Source organism: Dermochelys coriacea, chromosome 1 (genome assembly GCF_009764565.3).
Source record: "Dermochelys coriacea isolate rDerCor1 chromosome 1, rDerCor1.pri.v4, whole genome shotgun sequence".
NCBI classification, from domain to species: Eukaryota; Metazoa; Chordata; order Testudines; family Dermochelyidae; genus Dermochelys; species Dermochelys coriacea.
This window is the reverse complement of record NC_050068.2, coordinates 158,089,368-158,110,405: the sequence shown is the minus strand read 5'-3', so window position 1 is coordinate 158,110,405 and position 21,038 is coordinate 158,089,368. Positions and strand designations below refer to the sequence as shown.

Here is a 21,038-nt window from a genome sequence, read left to right as displayed (position 1 = left end):
AGATGCTTTTTGGTCCCTGTGTAACTTAAAAATCTTAATGAATTTTAGAAGAAAATAGTCTGCAATACAGATCGGCCCCTTAGCCTATGTTCTGCTTATTGCATCTTCTTTCCTCTTGTTTTTCATTGTTAGAGGTTACAGTGATAATTAGAAATGAGGAAATGTGGAGGCTGCTTCCCCACATAGATGCCACCTTGATCTTGATGATTTTACCTCATTTCAAAGGCATCTGTCTCTGTGCTGCATTTTGCTCTGCAGTTGCAAGCTCTGCAGATGGTATTTATAGATAAGAGCTTAGCTTCTACACAAAAAGCTGAAAAATAGTCCTTGTTGTATCCTTGAAGGGAGGGAGTTAACTGTGTATCATTTCCTGTCTGACACATTTAACAGGGTTTACACAATCTCCTTGCCATGAATTAATATTTGTTTAACATTATATGGGACAGTTCATAGGTCAGAAACAGCATGCTTTCGTAAGTTTATAAAATAATTTGGCACAGGAAGCATACCCATGGACTAAGGACTCACTTATGTCCCTCCTTAGATCTGACTATGTAGGAAAAGCAGGTCTACTCACCTACTTGTCCCACCAACTGGTGGGTGGGTGGGGATGGGATGAAGCCTTAGCTCCACCACCCTTCACTCAATGGCCAAGTGGCTGAGCCAGCATGGGGGGGGGGGGGGAAATATGAGCTGTAGTAATTTGGCGCTGGTGTAGACCAGCAGTAAATTATTATCCACCAGGAGGAAGTAGGAGGAAATTTTTGTATTAGATGGGTGTCTCTTCAGGAAGCACAATCCTCCTGCAGTTATTCCTGAGGTATGCAGCTTAGGGCTTGTCTACATGGCAAGTTACAGTGCGGCAAGCCCAGGTGTGAATCTGCAGTGCACTAGCTTGCTATCCAGTATTGTCCTGTGTGGACACTGCTATAGTGCACTGAAGGCCCCAGAGTGTGGTTTGGCTTAACCCATTGCTCATGTGGTTGCCTGAATCACAAACTAGCTAACTGGAAGGTTTGGTAGAGATCTGGCTTTACTCTAATTTGTGAATCAGATTTTTTCAATATTCATTCCTTGTACTGAGACTGCAGCTAAAAATATATACATACGTCCCAGATCATCACATCATTGCATAGTCTATTGGCCTATTTATTCAAGGGAGCAGATTTTTTTAAATATACATGTTTTGGGGATTTCAAGTATTAGAAAAGCGTAAAAGTGCATCTTCTGAAGTCTCCTTGATTGGCACATTATTATCGCATCCCTTCCATGGGGCAAAATTGCAATGTTAGGCTAAATATTGGGGTGAGCCTTAGAACTATATAGAGCCTGATCCAGTACTGAAGTCAGTGGAAGTGTTCTCATTGACTTCAGGGGGTGCAGAATGTGCTGCCTTCCCACCCACCACATGCCTGTACCAGTTCACAAGATTACAGAAGTGGACATATGGAAGCTACTACCTTAACCTTCATTGAATGCATATGGTATGATAGTGTTGTTATTGTTATGCTGAGAGGTACTGGTGACTACATCATTCAGAAATCTCTTTGAGACTGGGTGTGAATGTCTCCTTCTTTGAATGTAACTGTCAGGCTGAGTTAATGAGAAGCCTCCCAACACAGGCCATGTCTACATTACATCAGCTACAGTGACACAGATACAACACTGCAGCTGTGTCGCTGTAGCACCATAATGTAGCTGCTTCCTACATTAACAGGAGAGGTTTTTCCATTGATGTAGTTAATCCACCTCTCTAAGAAGTGATATCTAGGTCAGTGGAAGAATTCTCCCATTGACTTAGCAATGTCTACACCAGGGTTGGGGGGCTAGTTCAAACTTACTGTGGTCCTCCAGGCACAAAATGTTTCAGTCATGAGTGACATAACTAAGTTGATCTAATTTTTAAGTGTAGACCAGGTCTAAGATAAATGGGGGTTGTGAACCTTCCCAGGAGCTTGGAGTGAGAGGGCAGAGGGGGTTTGCTTAGTATTGTTTGTGTTGTGCATATGAGGGGAGGGAAAACAAACAGAACAAAAAGAGAGGCAGAGGCAAAAAGCAAGAAAGCCAAGTAGTAGCTAGTGAGTACAGTGTGACCCAGACAAAGAGAGCTTTGGGGTCTGTTGGCTAAAAGAGGCTTGGGGATATAAACTAAGAAACAGCTCCTTTTGTTCTTGGTTTCTCCTGTGTTCAGAGAAGCAGGACTTTGTACATTCCTTGTACATAAACAAGACTGCATCAAAGAAAATACTAGGCTCCATCAATTCTACTTTGAGCTGGAATATGGCCAGGGCTCTGAATTTTGACTAGCCACATGGGTCAAAAAATGCGCAGTAATAGTAGGATCCAGTTTCCAAGGATACAGATTATGGTATTCCTGTTGAACCAAGATGGAACAAATAATGGAGATGCCTACAGAAATCGGAAATGGCCACTAGAAATTAAAACAAGGCCTAAAACAAGAGATTTCCAAGAAAGGGCTTAGAGAAAATTTGCGGGTTCAGATAAGATCCTTGTTGGAGGAGCAACTACAAAGTGCCTGGAGAGATTGGGAAACACGCTTAGGTTGGAATGGTAAAATGGCTTGATGAGATGACCAACAGTCTGACTGCCATACACCAGAAGTTTTTCCACAAAATAGTGGAGATCAAACAGGCTTTGGCCAATTTGGAACTTGCTAACTGAAATGAATTGCAGCAAGGACTTAAGGAGTTGAAAAATTTGGCTCCAGAAGGAAATCTAAATATCACAGAACACAGTGGCAGGCAGATACCGGGATGAAGAATTGAGCCAGCCAGAGGACTTGGGTAAGACCAGATATTTGAGACCCAGCATCTTAGGGGGAATCTTAGCTGCTAAAGCTCCTGTGGATCTGAAAGAAGAACTGATCCCCATTTGCTTGCTGAGTGCTTCCGACAAGCAGCAAATAGCAAAACAAGAAAACCATTTCAGTGGACAGCAGGGTGAGCTTTAGCATTTTCACAGCTGAAAAAGGCTGTTGGGACTGCCCCTTTCATATTGGACACAGATCCTAGTGCTTACTGTTTGGGGGGGTGGGGAGGGCGGAGGGAGAATTTCAGCTTGGCTGCCCTCCCTCCTCTCCTTTTGAATCATTTGAAATGTAGATGTGGAAGTTGAGGTTGGGACCTGGTCTACATTTAATAGTTAAGTCGACATAGTTGTGGTGCTCAGGGGTGGGAAAAATTGACAACCCCGAGCACCAAAGCCATGACAATCTAACCCATGGCAGACATGCAAAGTAGGTCGACAGAAGAATGCATCCATTAGCCTAGCTACCATTGTTCAGGGAGGTGGAGTTCCTACGGCAATGGAAAAACCCCGTCTCTCACTGTAGGAAGGATCTGAACTATGGCGCCACAGCAGCACAGCTGTGCTCAGGACTGGCCCTAGACCAAATGGTGCCCCAGGCGAGGAGTGTCTTTGGTGCTCCCCCCACCCCATTTGTTAAACTTTTGAATATCTTTTTTTTTTACTGTATTTCTAGCCCATTTCACAACTTTGATGCACGATTTGCATACACGCTTTATCCCTGTCATATAAGATGATAAATGTGCATGGTAGAATCTGTAAATCTGTATTTATTCATGCCATATATAACCAAATAAAAAATTGTTTCCTCTAAGCTTATAGAAACTTTTTAATTCTAAGAATAACTGAAACATACTAAAATCAAGAAATTGAACTGTGCACCAACATTGGGTGAACCAATATTAATTAGTGTTACAGTAGGTGACAGTCTTAGAATTTAACCTTAGTCCTTTAGTTCAAAAGGTCACTTTTCTCACCTTTGTCCCCACAAACTGAAGCACAGCTTCAGAGAGATTCAAAGATTGGCCAGTGGCATTTTCAAGCAATAAAAAAGCAAGCAATGTCAGTTTGTCATTGGCAGCATTGCACAAAGATATGTTTTAATGACCCTGATCTTCAAAAAGTTGCACTCACCACTTGTGACTGTGAATGGCAGCGTGAGCAGAATCCTCAAAGCTATCTACACATTAGGAAAAGTGTTCTTCAGCTCTGCATCATGAATGAACTGGAGAACTTTGAATGGAGAGTGTTTCCTGGGTGGCAAAATGTGATAAATGTTGTCTAATTTGACAAACAAGTCTTTAATCATTGATGCCCGAACATTCTCCATGTGTCAGCATCCAGTGAAGGTCTGTACAATTGTTCAAGAGTGTTTTCCTATCTGCCAGCAGCTACAAAAACTCCCAGCTCTATTCATGGTGCTTCATTTGTCTGAACCTTTCTTCAATGGACACTTTAGCAGTGTCAACTAGTGAGCAAAAAAACCTCTCTATTGAATTTTTCTTCGAAGCTTCCCTTCACTTCATCTCTGCCCTTGTAATGAAACTGTCTCTTCTTTTGATGAATGCATGTTTCCTTGAAGACAAGCTCAACTCCTAAGTTTTCTGCCATTTCTTTGGCAGCAGTGATGGCATTTTCAAATCTGTTGTCTCTGAAGGCCACAGTGAAATCAAGGCAGCTTCTCATCAAAGTAGTTGCGGTTGCGATGTCCATTGACTAAGTTTGTAATGCGTTGCTTACAACATTTACTTGGAACAGGATATCATGCCAAACCACAGTTGAGACCAAAAATTGGAAGTCAGTGATCTGGTTTGCCAGGCTTTGCGCCTCGTGTCGAATTCAGGCCTCGGCTTTACTTTACTGCGCCGGTTCCATCAGGGAGTCGTAAACCTCAGTTACTTGGTACCTCAGTGACCTTATGCTGTCAATGTGCCTCTCCCAGCAGGTATCACTTAGTGGCTTCATGGTCAGATTTGTAACATTGCCCATGAGGATCTTCCACCTGAGAGCTGATGCTGAAAACAGGACGTATCTCCTTTGCAGTATTCTGAAGAGAGAGATACTGAATCTAAAGATGATGCTGCATCTGACATAACCAGGCTGAGGGAATGGCACAAGGCACGAAGAAAGCTCTTGGATTCCGCACAAGGATCCTTGCCTGGACGCTACTGTTTCTCCCCTTCACGTTCACACTGTTGTCATAGTCTTGCCTGTGGCAGTCCTGAAGCTTTATTTTGTTCTAATTCTAAATGTTCATAAACAGTTCTGTTAGGCCTTTTCCAGTAGAGTCGTCCACAGACCAGAAACAGATAAAGTGTTCCTTTATTTGGATACAGCTGTCCTCATCGTCAACAAATCTTACTGTAAATGATATCTTTACATTGTGGCTAATGTTAGGAGTACAGTTCATTATTACAGAGTAGTACTTTGCTTTGCCAAGCTGCATCAATATGTTATCAAGAACCTTCCTTGCCATAAGATCACTCAATTCGTTTTGAATTGTTTTGCTGCAGTAATGGTCCATTGTTTCTCTATGAACTACTAGATGTTGGTGTTCATGCATGACATCATCGTATTTCCCAAGGAGCTCTACCAGACTGAGGAAATTACAGTTATGTTCACTGAACAACTTATCTGACAAGCCCCAGAAAATCAAATTATTCTTTGCAAGGAAGAGGGTAATTCAGATCAGACACTCAAGCACGTTTTTCCCCTGCTGGGTTTCTACATTAATAATGCACTGGTTTTCTGCATCTATGCATTTTATTCAGCTTGAGCCTGGATTTGACCTCCATCCATTTAGAATAGGCTGTAATATGGCCTGGTGATTTTTCATGTTGTTTCAGAGCATCAGCTAAATTATGCCAGAAAGCAAAAGCAACAATTTGGCATTCTTGTCAAATATTTTGCAACAAAAACAGAACACTTTGTCAGTTAATTTTGAGTAAACTAGCCAATGCCGATTCAGTTTCTCACCATACTTGAGCACTCTTTCACAGTGTGACTTTGGGAAATGTCGCTTCTGCTCATTTAATGGAAATCTCATATCCTTGATTTTGTCTCACCTGTTCAACATTGTACAATCAGTATTGGCAGCATTTAGGATCACTGGCCATAAAGAAGGATCTGATGTATCGACTTGTGATGTGCAATTTTTCTCACTGCTGTTTCTGTCATCATGCGAGGCTGATTCTTCTTTATCGTTTCTGTCCTTTTCATGTAAACCAAATTTTTCTTTGTCATTATTCTCCTTTTCATGTGAGCCACATTCTTCTTTATCATCACTCTCCTTTATACCACCAGGAAAACTGGATGATTCTCCATCACTTTCCTCACATTTCCATTCCTTATCTTCAGGTAAATCTGCTAATTCCTTAGTAAGAATTCCATCATTTACGCTTCACTCCTCAATTTCTTCTACACTGGGACAATTGCAACTGCTTAAAATCTGGTCTATGTTGTTCTGTTTCAGATATCTTCCCATTAAATTTACCCCTTACTGCAAACTAGATTGCAATTGAGATTTTCGCTTCCTATACTGAGCTCCTGAAGTCTTCTTCATGGGCATCTTTTTTGTACAGGGGAAAATAGACAATATTAGGGAGAGCAAAAGTCTGGGTTCCGCAGTCTTAGAAAGTCCTCAAACATTATGTGTAAAGCATGGCAAAAGAAGAAACAGTATTTCTTTTATATTGTCGCATAGATATAGGTTCACTAGATATCTCTGGCATCTCATTAAATATGTCCTTTATTAATTGCTACTTACACTCTTAAGTCTTAAAATACAGTACACTTTCATAATTACACAATAAAACAAGGTTCACAATATTGCAGCTGGGCTCTCACTTCAGATCAGTTTATTCTTATATCTCACTGACTGACTGATTGGCAATGCCACGCCCCTGATATACTCGTGAGGGCATGGCTGACAACATTCTAGGAGGTTCAAGGAAAATGTAGTTCTTAAAGTCTGGAAGGTTCCATGAGATTCTACAAGGTCCATAACATTCTAGGAGGTTAGTGAGAAATGAATCCACATATGGAATACCTGAAACATTTTACTTCATACCTTCTATTTTCCTTTTTGTCGGTAACAACCAAAAATTCTACCCCAAGTTCAGCACCACCCAATCCCAGCACCCCAGGTAGTCGCCTGGGTTACTTGCCCCTAAATCCAGCCCTGACTGTGCTCATGCAGTGTTGTTGTGTAGACATGGCCTAGAAAAGTCGTTATAGAGATCAAGCCCACAACCCCCATTCAAACAGAATGAGCAGGGTCTGCTTCAGCCAACAAATTCCACAGAAACAATAGGGATTGCCCAGGTGGTTGAAGGAAAGTCTGTCAGGGAGTAAAAAATCCCAAAGGGTTTTGGGTGGGAATTAAATCAATTTGGATTGATGATGTGAAAACATCTTGACAGAAAGACAGCAGTCATATGTAGATAGTTAGCCTTGTATCATTTGGCGTGGGTCATACAGGGTATCGTCATTTTGGGTACCATCAGAATTATGGGCAGTGCTAAAACAGGAAGAGCGTTATGCTGAGAGGTACTGGTGATTGCATCGATCACAAACCTCTTTGAGATTGGGAGTGAACGCCTCATTCAATTAACATAACTGTCTGGATAAGTTAATCAGAAGCTCCCCTCTAAGACAAACAGGGATCGTGAACCTGCCCAGGAGTTTGGACTAAGTGGGCAGAGGAGATTTGGGGAGTGTGCGTGTGCATGTGCGTGTGTGTGTGTGTGTGTGTGTGTGAGAGAGAGAGAGAGAGAGAGAGAGAGAAAGCGAAGCAATAGCCAGTAAGCGTAGTATGATTCTGGAAATAGCCAGAGAGTGATTTTGTGGGTTTGTTGGCTAAAGAGACTTGGTGCTATAAACTAAGAAACTGCTCCTTTGTTGTTGGTTTCTCCGGCATTCAGAGAAGCAGGACTTCATACATTCGTTGTACATAAATAAAACTACATCAATAAGACTCCTTCAATTTCTGCTTCCAACTGGAACATCTCCAGGACCTCGAACTTTGACTAGCCACTCAGATCAAAAGGGGCAACATTATTTATTAACCACAATCTGGCAATAGCCTGTCACTTATATTAGTACTATGGGATCAGACTTTCTCATATACTATTTTGCAAAGCATGTCAAAACTTTTTATGGTTCTGCTCCCACTGAAGTGAATGGGAATCTTACTTTTGACTTCCCTGAATACAAGATCAGGCCTTAAAAATCCCACCTCTCTATGTGCATCTGTCTGTTGCTTCTACTTTTCCCACAGAGAATACATTTTAACTCCAGCTTCAGGACTGCTCCCCAGGAATGAAAATGAACCAAGACCTAAACTGAATGGTGAAGTCCATAACCCAATAATGACAAAGAGTGTAACCCAAACGCTTGCTTTCCAGGTAATAATTCTTCATTTCTTACTCTTTGACAGGTGCATAAATATCAGTGCAGATAACATGCTTATACAAATACATGTTTTTAAATGAACATTTAGTATCAAATTTCAGTATTTTCTATAGAGAAATTGCTTTTACATTTCTTAATGACTCTTTGCTTCTGCCAGTAAAAAATAGCAAAGCAAATGAAAAAAAATACACAGTTTCCAGCTGTCAGCTTTCTTTATGTGCAAGGAGTAAACAGATCCTCTAAGTATAAGCAAGGCTTGTGTCCAACTGTGGAGATATGGCTTGGGGAGCAATGTGTAGATCTTGCTAACAGTAGGCATTGGGCCTAATTCTTCTCTCATACCAGCCTGAGGCCTGCATAACACCATTGATTTCAATGGATTTACACCAGTGTAACTGAGAGCAGAATTAGGCCCTTTGTTTGTATTTTCTTGGCCAAACTGATTTTATTTTACCTTATCTTAGATATTTATATGCCTTATGGTAGGATCTTAGCACTTAGTCTGTAATGTCTTTATGTGTTTTTTATATATATCTATAATAAATAGGTATGTAAGACAATAGCAGAATAAATTAGTTTAAAGGGTAACCATCAACACTGATAGATTTAAATTTTTAATCTCTGCCCTCAAAATTGATGTGGTTTGTTTTTTTGGGGGGGGGCATTGTTTTGGTTTTGGTTTTGGTTTTTTACAATGTATACCCAGTATTTATTAAGATTGCCCAGCAAAGGGCAAGAATTTGACTAAATCTCAGCTTCTCAGATGGGCTTCCCACTTGGGTGCATGCGGTCTGATGTTCATGTGACCTGGGTGCATTTGTGTGTGTAGCACCATTAGAATATTCTGTCTGCAGCTTCTTTCTTGTGACATGGTAGGAGCCTGAAATTTGCAAGAACCTTGCACATTAGAAACAAAGGTTCTTAGAAATACTAATCCTCAGAAGAATGTAGCTAGCAGCCAGAATGTAGAGGATGACCTGCTCAAAACCAGACCTCATCGTGTTCCCTTCAGCACCCTGAAAATATGATGACTTCCATGGGCATAACACCTCCTTGACACCACAGCTTGTGTGCTCCTCCTCCCTTCTCTCACAGAGCCCAGCTCTGTGTTGGAATCCTAATTTGAACTGCAGTATGTTTCTTGCAGAAGTTCACATATTCATTTTGAGAGGCCCTATGATGGGAGTTGTTCCTGCACTCAAGTTCCCTCAAAACAGAAAAGAAAGACTGCAAAACTCTGAATCATAATCTTCCCACTGCAGTTTATTAATATCTCTTCCTAAGGGTACTGCATGTGTGCATAGCAAATGGCGATGTGACTGTAGCATGGGTAGACACACCCATGCTAGTTTTAATCTAGCTAGTGTGGGTAACAATCATAGTGGCATGGATTTCAGCTCAGACTAGCTGCCTCAGTACAAGCCCACCGAGGACCCTGAGTACATACTTGGGTTGTTAGCCCATACTGGGGACCGTACGGCCACATCTTCACAGCTATTGTTACCTTGTGCTAGCTAGATTAAAGCTAACATGGGTATGTCTCTCTATGCTACAACCACTCCTCCATTTGTGTCATAGATACACCCTCAGACACAAAACAAAATCTGTCGCTACTGAGATATAATAAGATGCAGTGTGCAGTGGAAAATTTGAATGCAGGTCTGTCTGTATTGTAGGGATTCCAATTCTCCTTATCCAGCTTGCTCTGTCTATGTTAGTATTTTAATATGTGTTAGTTAAAACACCTTTTTCCTAGTGTAAACATGGTCTTATAACCTAATCTATAGCCACTGAAGTCATAGTTCTCTTTCCATTGATTTCAGTGCACTGTAGATGAGGCCTTATAGTTCTGTGTGTCTAAGCACCTCATCTGTAAAATGGGAATAATATTACTTCCTTTCTCCTACCGTTTGTCTGTCTAGTTTATTCAAATGATTGTAAGCCTTTCAGGAAAGGGACTGTCCTTTAGTATGCGTGTACAGCACATTGCAAGCCTGATCTCAGTTGCAGATTCTAGGTGCCACTGCAATAAAATTAACTAATAACACTAAAATGTAAATGGGTCACGTCATCCAGCTTTCTCAGACGGTTGCTCTCAGAAGAGGCCTGTTGGTGATGCGCCATGGGGAGAGAGTGGATCATGTTTTTGGGAAGTCCTGGATTCAGCAATGCTTAACTGCAGATGGTAAGTAAAAGAACAGGAGGACTGGCCCTTGGCAAACCAGACTGAAAAGAAAATATTGTACCATGATAGCAGTGATGCGTAAAGTCTAAATTACTACTTGTAAATGTCTGCAAACCAGACTGAACTTTAGTGCTGAAGAAAGCATTTATTCAGAAATACCCTTCATACACAGAAAGTTTAGTAGTATCCTACAGTCAAAGCGATATGGTAGAACCTTAGAGTTACGAACACCAGAGTTACAAACACCAGAGTTACGAACTGACTGGTAAACCACACACCTCATTTGGAACCAAAAGTATGTAATCGGGCAGCTGCAGAGACTTAAAAAAAAAAAAAAGACAAATACAGTACGGTACTGTGTTAAACATAAATTACTAAAAAAATAAAGGGAAAGCTTAAACAAAAGGTTTGACAAGGTAAGGAAACTGTTTCTATGCTTGCTTCATTTAAATTAAGATGGTTAAAAGCCGCATTTTTCTTCTGCATAGTAAAGTTCAATACACATATTAAAGTGTAGTAAGCCAATGTTTGGTTGTAAACTTTTGAAAGAACAGCTATAATGTTTTGTTCAGAGTTACAAACATTTCAGAGTTACAAAACAGCCCCATTCTCCTGGTGTTCAGAACTCTGAGGTTCTACTGTATTTGAGATAGGCACAATCGATATACGATCTATAGTCACTGTACTTCCCATGTAGTCATCCTACATACGCTATACTGCACAAATAGAGCTGTGTGAAACTTTACATTTTTGTCTCGAGTTGATGTGCAAAACATGAATTTTTCACCAGCATTTTCAGAAATTTTAAAAATTGATCAATGACCAAATTTCCCTATTTTGTGTGGATAGCCATAGCTTTTCAACATTACAATGTTGATCAAAATCATGATGCTGTGCTAGTCAAACCCAGTCAAGAATAATTGGAGCAAACAATGAGATATTGTGGGGAAATGACAAAATGTTAACACTGGCTTAGGTGGAAAGTCAAGGTTGAAGGTTTTTTTGGCCTTCAAAGCATGATTCTGAGGTGAAAGAAAGTTTTATATGTATACATTTGGGTTTGAGGGTGGGAGAGGAATTGTGCTTTGCTCATGGTCTCCTGGGTTATGTTGGAAATCAGACAAGATGACCATAATGATCACTTCTGGCCTTAAAATCTGTGAATTATTTTCTTTTCTATTTTGCTATGAAAACGTTGTTTTTTGATAACTTTGGCATTGGAAAAAAAGGGTTTCCACCACTCTGATGTGAATATATGTCTCTGGTGAATTTTACAGAGCATCTGTTTTCTCTGGTGTTCTGCTACTCTAGAACTCAGAGGACATGTGTCATTCTGTCAGAGGGTTCTCCCCCTGGCTGTCTTTCCCAGAACCTAATGAGACTGGGCCATAATGAATCAACAATTTCCCTGGTTTGCTTTGGTGAATGTAAAATGCAGTATCCCTGAGGTCATGTTAAGGAATCACTCACTCCTTTTTTTCACCAAGGGGACAGTTAGGGTCAGGTTTTCAGAAATGGTTGCCTAAAATGCAGAAGAAAATTATTGTGCATGCATAACAGAAATGTGTTATGTATGTATTACTATGGCCTTTATCTAGAGGGATGAAATGTTCTGTTTTGTTTTAGGAAAATACCACAGAGCAGATCTGAACTTCCCTGCCAGTCTGCCAAAACAAAGAGACGGCATCAAACATTTTGAATATGATCCTCCTTTATCATGCTGTGGTGTTTTCCAGTCTAGACTTGTAGGTAAGTTAGATATTATTCTAATAGGAATGAAAAGGGGTAGAAGAAAGACTTCTGTAATCTGTGAAAGTGCACATTGGCTTTACCATAGGAATGCTTCCTGGCGGCGTAACTGGTAGAGTTCCTTTATGGGCAGCAGGAAAGGGACCTTGCTCTTTCACATGGGAACTGTACAGCAGATTGGAGAGCAGGGCCAATTTCTCATGTAGTGCAAGAGCCAGCCTGCTACCTTATAGCAGGGAAGGGTCAGAGCAATGTGCAACAACACTGTACATTCCGCTTCTAGTCTGAACCGGCGCAGTGAACTGTAGCATCTCTTTTGGCTGGCTAGAGTGGGGCAGAACATGCAGTTTCTTGGTCTGTAGACTGTGTGAGAGCAGTTCATTAGGAGTATTTGATATTAGAGCTGTATTGGGTAGTCAGATTGAATACATGTTCCCTGCTTTGATGAGTATAAGTCTCAGAAAAAGGGTTGTGGTGAAAATACCTGTCTTTCTCTAAGTGCCATTTACAAATTTAAAATTTACTTTCTGTGACTGTTTTTCTAGTTTCAGAGTAGCAGCCATGTTAGTCTGTATCCGCAAAAAGAACAGGAGTACTTGTGGCACCTTAGAGACTAACACATATATTAGCGCATAAGCATTTCCTCTTCCCACAAATATCCCTGCTGGTAAGTTTGTTCACCAGAATATTTGTGGAAAGTGAATTAAAAAGAGGCATGAGCACATTCAAAGTCAGTTTATTGTAAAGTTCAAACTAATATCTGTGGGAAACATTTTGCAGTAATACTAATGATTGTATAGAGCAACTCTCGTGTATTTCAGGAGAAGCTCTGCTGGAGAAACAAGAGGCAGTTAACCATGTATACTGTTCCCCTGCACTCCGCTGCATACAGACAGCTCAACACGTGCTAGAAGGTAGGTTAGCAAAATGGTTTTGTTCTTATGCCACACTGGACATTTCTGAGTCAATCTTCTTCTAAGCCAATGACAGTGGAGCAGCTAAAATGTTGCATGGCTTTTTGAAAATTTACTTTTGCCTTTAATTGGTGCTGACAGATATTTCTGTGTAGAGCAAGGGCTAGGTAATATGGTGAGGAAGTAATAAAGTTTCCCTGCTATAATAGTAAAATCGTATTCAATTGAATCATGTCCAATAAAGTTAAAACAGAATCTAATGTTGTATAAGACAAAGATATATCAGAGTAAGTAGAATTTAACTTATTGGCTAGACTCAAATTGTTATACTTAACTCTTCCATGAATGATTTTGGTCATAAAATCAAGTGTTTCCATTCCATTGAGGGAAAAGAAATCTGAGACTTTCTCCTGTAAGTTTGCCTTTGCTAACAAGAGGTTTGAGACTGCCACATTATTAAAAACTAGTTTTTTTAAATGAAGAATCCCGCATGATAGGTGACTCAAAAAATTTCTTTTAAAATCACAAAGCCATGGATGATAGGACTCCGTGATTCCAGAACTGGGAAGGAACACTGCGTTTCTGCTGGGAATTCACATCACTATGGCTTTCTGAGAATACAGAGTAAAAATCAAGTTACCTCTCTTTAACAGGGAGATTTTTCTTTAACACTATGTTTATAGGTTTGGATTTACTGCTCCACATAGGCCCAGTGAGCTACCGGGTATATAAATACAGCATAAAACAATTTTCTTCTTGATATTTACTTACCCTGTAACACCTTTGAGGAGTGAGTTGTTGTCTCCATTTTGTTGTGCCCCACAGAATACAGTGGCATCACTCTGCAAATAATAATGGTTTGAAAATTTACACTTACAGTCACTCTGGCAAGAATATAATATACTTTCTTCTCCTCCCCCTGGGTTGCTAGCTTCAGAACTTTATCAAGTATTGTTTATGCATGTCGAGAAGGGTATTTAGAAGGACTGAGACTCCAAGTAGTCAACTTTATGTGTACTTAATGGTCTTTGTTTTACATTATATTTTTACTTTGTTAATAAAATTATTACCAGGAATAAGGTGCCATGTGCAGTCAAAGCTTAAAGCTCTGAATGCACCTTTCCTTTTTAAAAATCTCTTATTTATTGCAGGGCTTAAATTAGAACAAAAAATTAAAATCAGGGTAGAACCTGGACTCTTTGAATGGACCAAATGGGAGGCCAACAAAATAATTCCCTCCTTTATGGCACTGACAGAACTGACAGAGGCTGCTTACAATATAGATCCCAGTTACAGGTAAATGCTGCACGTACAGTATGTTAATATGTATTTCTGATACGTCTCTTGTTTTTGGTAGTTCTTAAGTCCCACAAGACAGTGTTGCAATGAATGATTCAGGATTTAGGCCATTGACTTCAACAGACAGAATAGAGGCCTATTTGATCCCAAGATAGGATGTGCAGATATATAGTTAGTTCTTTCACTACATAATTCACTGCTTTTGGGCAAGGTGACATACTAACGGGCAAATCATTCTTACATGTATACAGATGGGTGAGTGTGTGCGTAGGGTCTGAATCCTGTTCCTATCAAAGTGAATGGCATTGACTTCAAGTTTGCAAGATCAGGCCTATGGTTGATTATCTAAGTATTTTAGACTCTCATGATGGACATCCATATTTTTGTTTTACTTTTAACTAAAAACTATGAGCCATGTTTTGTTAAATGTGAAAAAATTCCTGTCATATCACATTTCAGCCAAGAAAGAATTGTATTGCATTTTGATGGAGGGTAAGCTGGGGAGGTCAAGTCCTTTCCTTGGTGCACAGCTCAAAATTGAGTGAGGATTTCAGGATTTGTCCCAATGGGGGCTGATCTCACATGATCCCGTAGCTGCCAAGATTCACACAGGTCCACATGTGAACTTCTCAACAGTAAGAAAAAAGTCACCAATTTTCAACTAAGCCCCTCTAAACAGCAAGTGTAAGGGAGACAGAGCCCGTGTCCCACACCCGCTGGAGCAGGGAGTTGTAGGAACCAGGGGTGGCCCAAAGGTGTTGGGGGAAGAGAGATGAACAATGCAAGGCATCTGTCATTCTAATTTGCTAGGTTGTCAGGATATTAATGTTCCGTTAAAACAGATTTCTGCATTGCATTCTGTGCTGTTTTTTGTTTTGCTCAAAAATAATCACTGGACTCAGCAAAGTCTCCTTTCTGGTCCCTGCCTTCCACAATGCAATTCTGTGGTTTGGTGCAGGTTCTGAATGTTTGTAAACCACAGCAGAACAGGAAACGACAACAGGCTTTGAATCTATTCTAGCCTCTTTTCTTGTTCACAGTGCCATGCTGCATTACCCCTGCAATGCATGGCCAAACCCAGAAAATCACTCGGTCAATAAAGGTCCATAACTCTGGGGTTTCCCATGTATGGACAAGTAAAAAAGTGTTGTGTCTTTATAGTATTTCTCAACACAGAGCAAAATCCTTCATTTCAGAGTGAGTGAATAGACAACCCCTTTCATTTTCCTAGGTTCAAAATTATTCACAGCAAAGTTACTATTTTCCCTAGTTTCTCACTTTCCATACAAACTTACTAATCTAAAAAAAAAAAAATCAGTTGATATAAGACTCCATAGAGATAGGCCATGATTGAAGATGGGTAAAGCGCTTAATGGGTGGAGGGGAAAACTGTAAAGTGTTGCGACATTGCAGCCAGCCAGCAACTGAATTACCTAAACAAACTATAAATATGCATTTTGTACATCAGTGAAAACAGTGTAGCGTCCTTCCCCAGAAGTGGCATGTAAGGTGTGCTGGATAATAACATGAGAGGTCTCCATGTTTCTAAAACAAAACTGGCTCTTTATTAAGAGAACTGTTTGTAGAGATGCTGCAACTGCAGCTAGCATTCTAGTCATATGCACACAGATTGGCTTCCTCGTGCTTTTTTCAAACCCTTCCCTGATGAAACCTGTGCTTCTTCCTCCAAGTATCATTCAGGAGTACAGCTCACATTTCCGTTCACTCTATCCCCACCCCACGTGAGTGAATATAAGAGACTATTATGTCCTAGCCCCAGTCATCTGCCATAAATCAGATTTTAAAAAGATTAATTCCTGTCACATGGCCAGGGTCAAAATCCACTGTCTCCAGTAGCTACTGTTACCATATTCTCCCAATACATGTAACTTTGCAACACCATTCCTTCCAACTCCTTTGGCTCCGCCTGTCTTCAGAATCCTCACTATTATTTCTTTTGGGAAGAGCCATTGCACTTGTTTCTTTTCTATGTCTATGGCCAGGCCAATTGAGGTCTAAGCTTTGCTTTTTAACTCCATCACTGACTCTTGCTCAGTAATGCTGACCCTTGCTATTGATATACAGATATTATAGTCCTCAAATACTCCATCACCATGGGGGCTCTCCAAATTAGTAGACGCCATCAAGGTTTCACATCACTTGTAGTACTTTTTGCAGAAGATAGCATCTCTAGGTCACAGAAGAGTCAGTGAAGTCTGTAACCTTCTTGAAAGGATTGTGCTCAGTGATGAGATTTCTGCAAAGTCAAGTAAGATATCTCTACCCACTGATTCATATTTAGATTATTTAAGTAAAAGTCATGATCATCTTCTCGTCAGGTCCCTGATCACTCCCCATCAGTAGAGTACTCAGTCTAAACTAAACTGATCTTTAATGGCATTAAAGAAGCAGCATTGTAATGGATAGGGTGCTGGACTGGGTGTCAGGATACGAGAGTTCTATTCCTGAATCAGCCACTGATCTGTTAGGCAAATCACTTACCCTCTCTACCTCCGTTTCCTCTTTCACATTTTGTTCTTCTTGTCTATTTAGATTGCAAGCTACTTGGAGCAGGGCTACTGCTTCCATCCATATCCAATATGTAGAATACCTACAGTATGGAGCTTTGATCTCACTTGGGGTCTCTTGGCACTACTGTAATACACAGAATGACTTAGTATCGATGATCACACACTGAAAGATATCTGCATTCCTCACAGGTTTTTAGTTACTACTTATTCCCTGCTATCTGAATTGGTACTTGGATACTATGTCGAATGGGTCCCTGTAAAAGTAAAGGAGGAACACTTAATCGCCTATCTATTTATTGTATCTCTTATTCAGTATTGGTCCCATGGTTTAAAAGCTCTGAGGACAGTCTGAAATTCACTTTTGTACTGTATGACAGGAATAGTACAATAGCCCTACCATACATCAATCTACTTTCTACCTATTCACTGCTCATGCTGCATGCTGGTTTTAAATGAGTGAGATAAGATGATCAGATTCTGATCTTCTGTGTGGTTGAAAGAAGTTAGCTGGTATAGTTTCCTGGAACACATTCATTGCATGTGGCAGAGCAACATGTAGCTGTGCAGGTCTCCAGCTAACAGGAGAGGTGACTTTGTAGGAAGAAATAATTAAGGAAATAAAAACTTTCCTTTGTCCATTTACTCTAGACTTGATGGCAGAACCCTAAATCTTTCAGGCCAGATCCTCAGCTGTTCAGTGGAGATATGCTAATTTATAGCAGCTGAAGTTCTGGCCCTTAATTTTTAAACACTATTTTTTACATGCAGGGGACACCTATACATAAAAGAAACTATAAGGTCAGATCTTGAAGGCAAAACTGACCAAAATCCTAAGACTGGCCCAATATTAATAAATATTCTCACTGGTCTTTATAAAGATTTATTTTTAAGTAAAAAGCAAACAAGGATTGTTTAATTTGCTTTGTCAAAGCAGGTGCAGGTAGAAATTTTTAAAGGGACACTAAAGCCAAGGGGACAAATCCTGGAATCAGCCATATCATTGGTGTCAGTGGGAGTTCTGTATAGGTAAGAACTGAGTACGGACTTCAGGATTTGGCTCAGTTTTTAAGCCTAAAATCCATCCTACCTGGACAATGATTTTTTTTAATATTCTTGCCTGGAGGAGCCTATATTTGTTTTTTCAAACACAAGCATTTCTGGGGTATATTTCTTATAAACTGCATGAATTGGAGTTCTAAATTGAATTGGAGTTATAAATCTTATAAACTGGAGGTTCTTATAAACCTCCATTGTGAGGTTTACTAAGGGATGGTTTCTGCTACTCTTATTCACATTGGATAATATCTTATTCTGTGAGTTCCTCTATTGGATTCAGTTGGACTACTTGCAGAGAAAACTACTGTTTGGTGTGAGTTGAAGTACCATGCTTCAGATCAGTGCAGTCTCTCAGGTAGAGATGGTGTAGAGGTACCAGTTTGTTTACTGAGCTTTGATAATGTTGATAATGTCCCAATAGACAAACAAATGTTACCTAGATGAGTGACTCCTCTGTGGTTTTTATTATCAGATGTACTTTCCCACTTTCCTCCCTGGTGCCATCGGAAAGTTATGAAGAGTATATAAGCAGATGCTCTGCAGTTATAAAACAGATTGTCAGTGACTGTACAAAAAATGGTAAATATTTCCAATTCTTGCATTCAGAGCCTCATGTTTTCAACAACAGGATCAGAATCAGCTTTGCCATATGAAATACATTTAATGTGGATGCTTGGTATTGCCCTGTCTTTGAGGTAGATTATTGAACATCATACTGAATTAATATATCTATTACTTAAAATAGAAATAGACAAGACTAAACATAAGGCAGTAAAATACTCCATTGCTAAATCATATTATATGCAGGGTCTTAGTTTGTCAGGATGTGACTTGATGCTGTAAGGCAGCTTCTTTTCTTTTTCTTTTCTTTTTCTTTTCTTTTTCTTTTTCTTTTTCTTTTTCTTTTTCTTCTTCTTTTTCTTTTTTTTTTTTGAAAGCTTCGTTCCCTCCCCCTTCTCCCCCAGCAAATGCTTGCTCTCGTCAGTTGAATTGCATGAAACATACCAAACAGGATATTTACATCTGCCCAGTCTATATGTCACACAGCTCTGCAAAGATGAACGACACAAAAACAGCCAATAAGCATAACCAACACGCAGTGAATTATAAAGTTACAGTTTTCTTTTTTCCTTCCTTTAATTATTTTGGTGTCGCAGGTATCGTCCTGATAGTGGGTCATGGCTCATCCCTGGATTCCTTCACTCGACCTGTACTAGGGCTCCCCGCCAGAGACAGCAAGGATTTTGCCGCATTGGTTAGAAAGGTAAGAAGTTTTTCCAACAGAAAGCTCTTGTCCACCATTTTCTCCCTGGTATATTTTCAGTAAGGAACATAGTCAAGCAATGGGCTGTTTTTTCAATTGCTCACAAACAAGAATTACTCTCTGATTCTGGGGGGAGCTGCACCCAGTAGTTCTAGCACACAACTGGCTGTCAAAAGATGTGAGTTCTACCAATCAACTGCCATGTGACCTTGGGCACGTCGTGTCCTCTCTGATGAAGATTCTCAAAGGCACCATCGCACCACATTCCCATTGAAAGTCACTGAGAGGTACACACCGAACTGCCAGGTGTGCCTTTGAAAATCTCCCCCTCGGGGCCTTGGTTTGTCTGTCACTAAGATGGATAACCGTGTCCCCTCTGCATCTCCCAAGGTGTTGTGCGGCCTACGTCAAGAAACCACAGCTCCCATTTGGAAAAGTCGGTCTGTAAAGCGGTACAGTGAGGTGCCATGTTCACTGTGTCTCAGTGAGCCCAAATCATATTTGCTCACTTTATAATAAAAAGGTGAGCTGTGTTGCCAGTACTACAAGCTCATCCGGGGATCTGATGACCAGCCTATGCTTTCTGGTTTGTACATAATCACCAGTAACAAAGATTCTGTAGGCCAAATTTTCCCTTCCATTATACCCGTTGCGCTGGTGTTAGGGAGGGGAGAATTTGGTCAGCAGTGTGTTTATTACTGGTGATGATGTATGAAATAGAAAGAACATAGCTTGATCATCAGATCTCTGAAAGAGCTTGTGGAGCTGACACAAGCTCCACTAGTGTCCAACAGATAGGACTCCCTCATGCTACCAACTCATTTTAGGTCAAGTGGGAGAATATCTTGATATGTATTCCTAAAATGCTCTCAAGGTACACACCCCTATTCCACAATGAAAACTGTTTAATTACACTGTGCTTTTAATCTATATGGTATGTCTTCCCCATTTCCAGTGTATTCAGGAAAGTTCTAATACAAAGTCCTGTTGAAATCTCTCTGTTTTTCCAGATACCTTCAGTGGGCATGTGTTTCTGTGAAGAGCTTAAAGAGGAGAATAGATGGCAGATGACTAACCCACCAGTTAAGATGTTAACTCATGGATCAAATGCAGCATTTAACTGGAGAAATGGCATACTGGAGAGTTAGAATCTATACTCAATCATTATATATTTAAAAAAAGAAGAGAAGACAAATATTTTTCTTCCTGGCTCAACACAGGCCAGTGGTCTGTCCAAAATATTTAGAACTTGAGGGAATTTTCCTCTGCTACCTGTATGAATTGTCAATGCACGGAAAGCACTTTTGAAGTTTTTGTGCCTGAGTTCTGGTTTTGTTACAGTGACTCAGAAGAAAAAACCTATTAACTGACATAAAAATGAACGATAATTCATCCAGTGCTGAAGAATGAACTTTTAAAACTCTTTATTTAGACTAACATCTGTAATGATATATATATATATATATATATAAAACTGACTATAAGTCTCGTTGCTTGATGCACTCATGAAAACATATGGTTATGTCTTCAAGAACAAAATACAATCAATAAAGAATTAGACATTTTGTTTCAGACATGTGGACATTTTGTTTTCTTATTGATTGCTTCTAGTTTATCCAGAGTATGAGTGGACATGATGTATCATACAGACTATTTATTTTCTTCTGATGCATAATAGGGTTCCATCACAGGAGCTTCTCCATCAAGTAACTCACAATGCAAATATCGCATCATTGTTAATAAATGACTTGCAGAAAAAAAGTTTAAGAAAACTGAATTTATTGCCTCATTGTTGCTAAAAA

At 40.0% G+C, this 21,038-nt stretch overlaps 1 protein-coding gene across 4 annotated transcripts in view; it reads left to right on the top strand.

Moving 5' to 3' along the window:
• Window positions 1-20,810, top strand: part of UBASH3A (ubiquitin associated and SH3 domain containing A) — a 44,274-nt gene extending 23,464 nt beyond the window's left edge. For 3 of the 4 annotated variants that reach the window (XM_043506956.1, XM_038387535.2, XM_043506963.1), the window contains 8 exons: window positions 8,105-8,231; window positions 10,315-10,423; window positions 12,050-12,172; window positions 12,994-13,086; window positions 14,238-14,382; window positions 18,445-18,551; window positions 19,130-19,236; window positions 20,247-20,810. In XM_043506956.1, the coding sequence (XP_043362891.1) occupies window positions 8,105-8,231; window positions 10,315-10,423; window positions 12,050-12,172; window positions 12,994-13,086; window positions 14,238-14,382; window positions 18,445-18,551; window positions 19,130-19,236; window positions 20,247-20,384 (949 nt within the window). In that variant the 3' untranslated portion in view covers window positions 20,385-20,810. Of the gene's footprint in view, window positions 1-8,104; window positions 8,232-10,309; window positions 10,424-12,049; window positions 12,173-12,993; window positions 13,087-14,237; window positions 14,383-18,444; window positions 18,552-19,129; window positions 19,237-20,246 lie in introns of all 4 variants that reach the window. The other variant, XM_043506957.1, reaches the window with a different exon arrangement.
• Window positions 20,811-21,038: the final 228 nt, after the last annotated feature.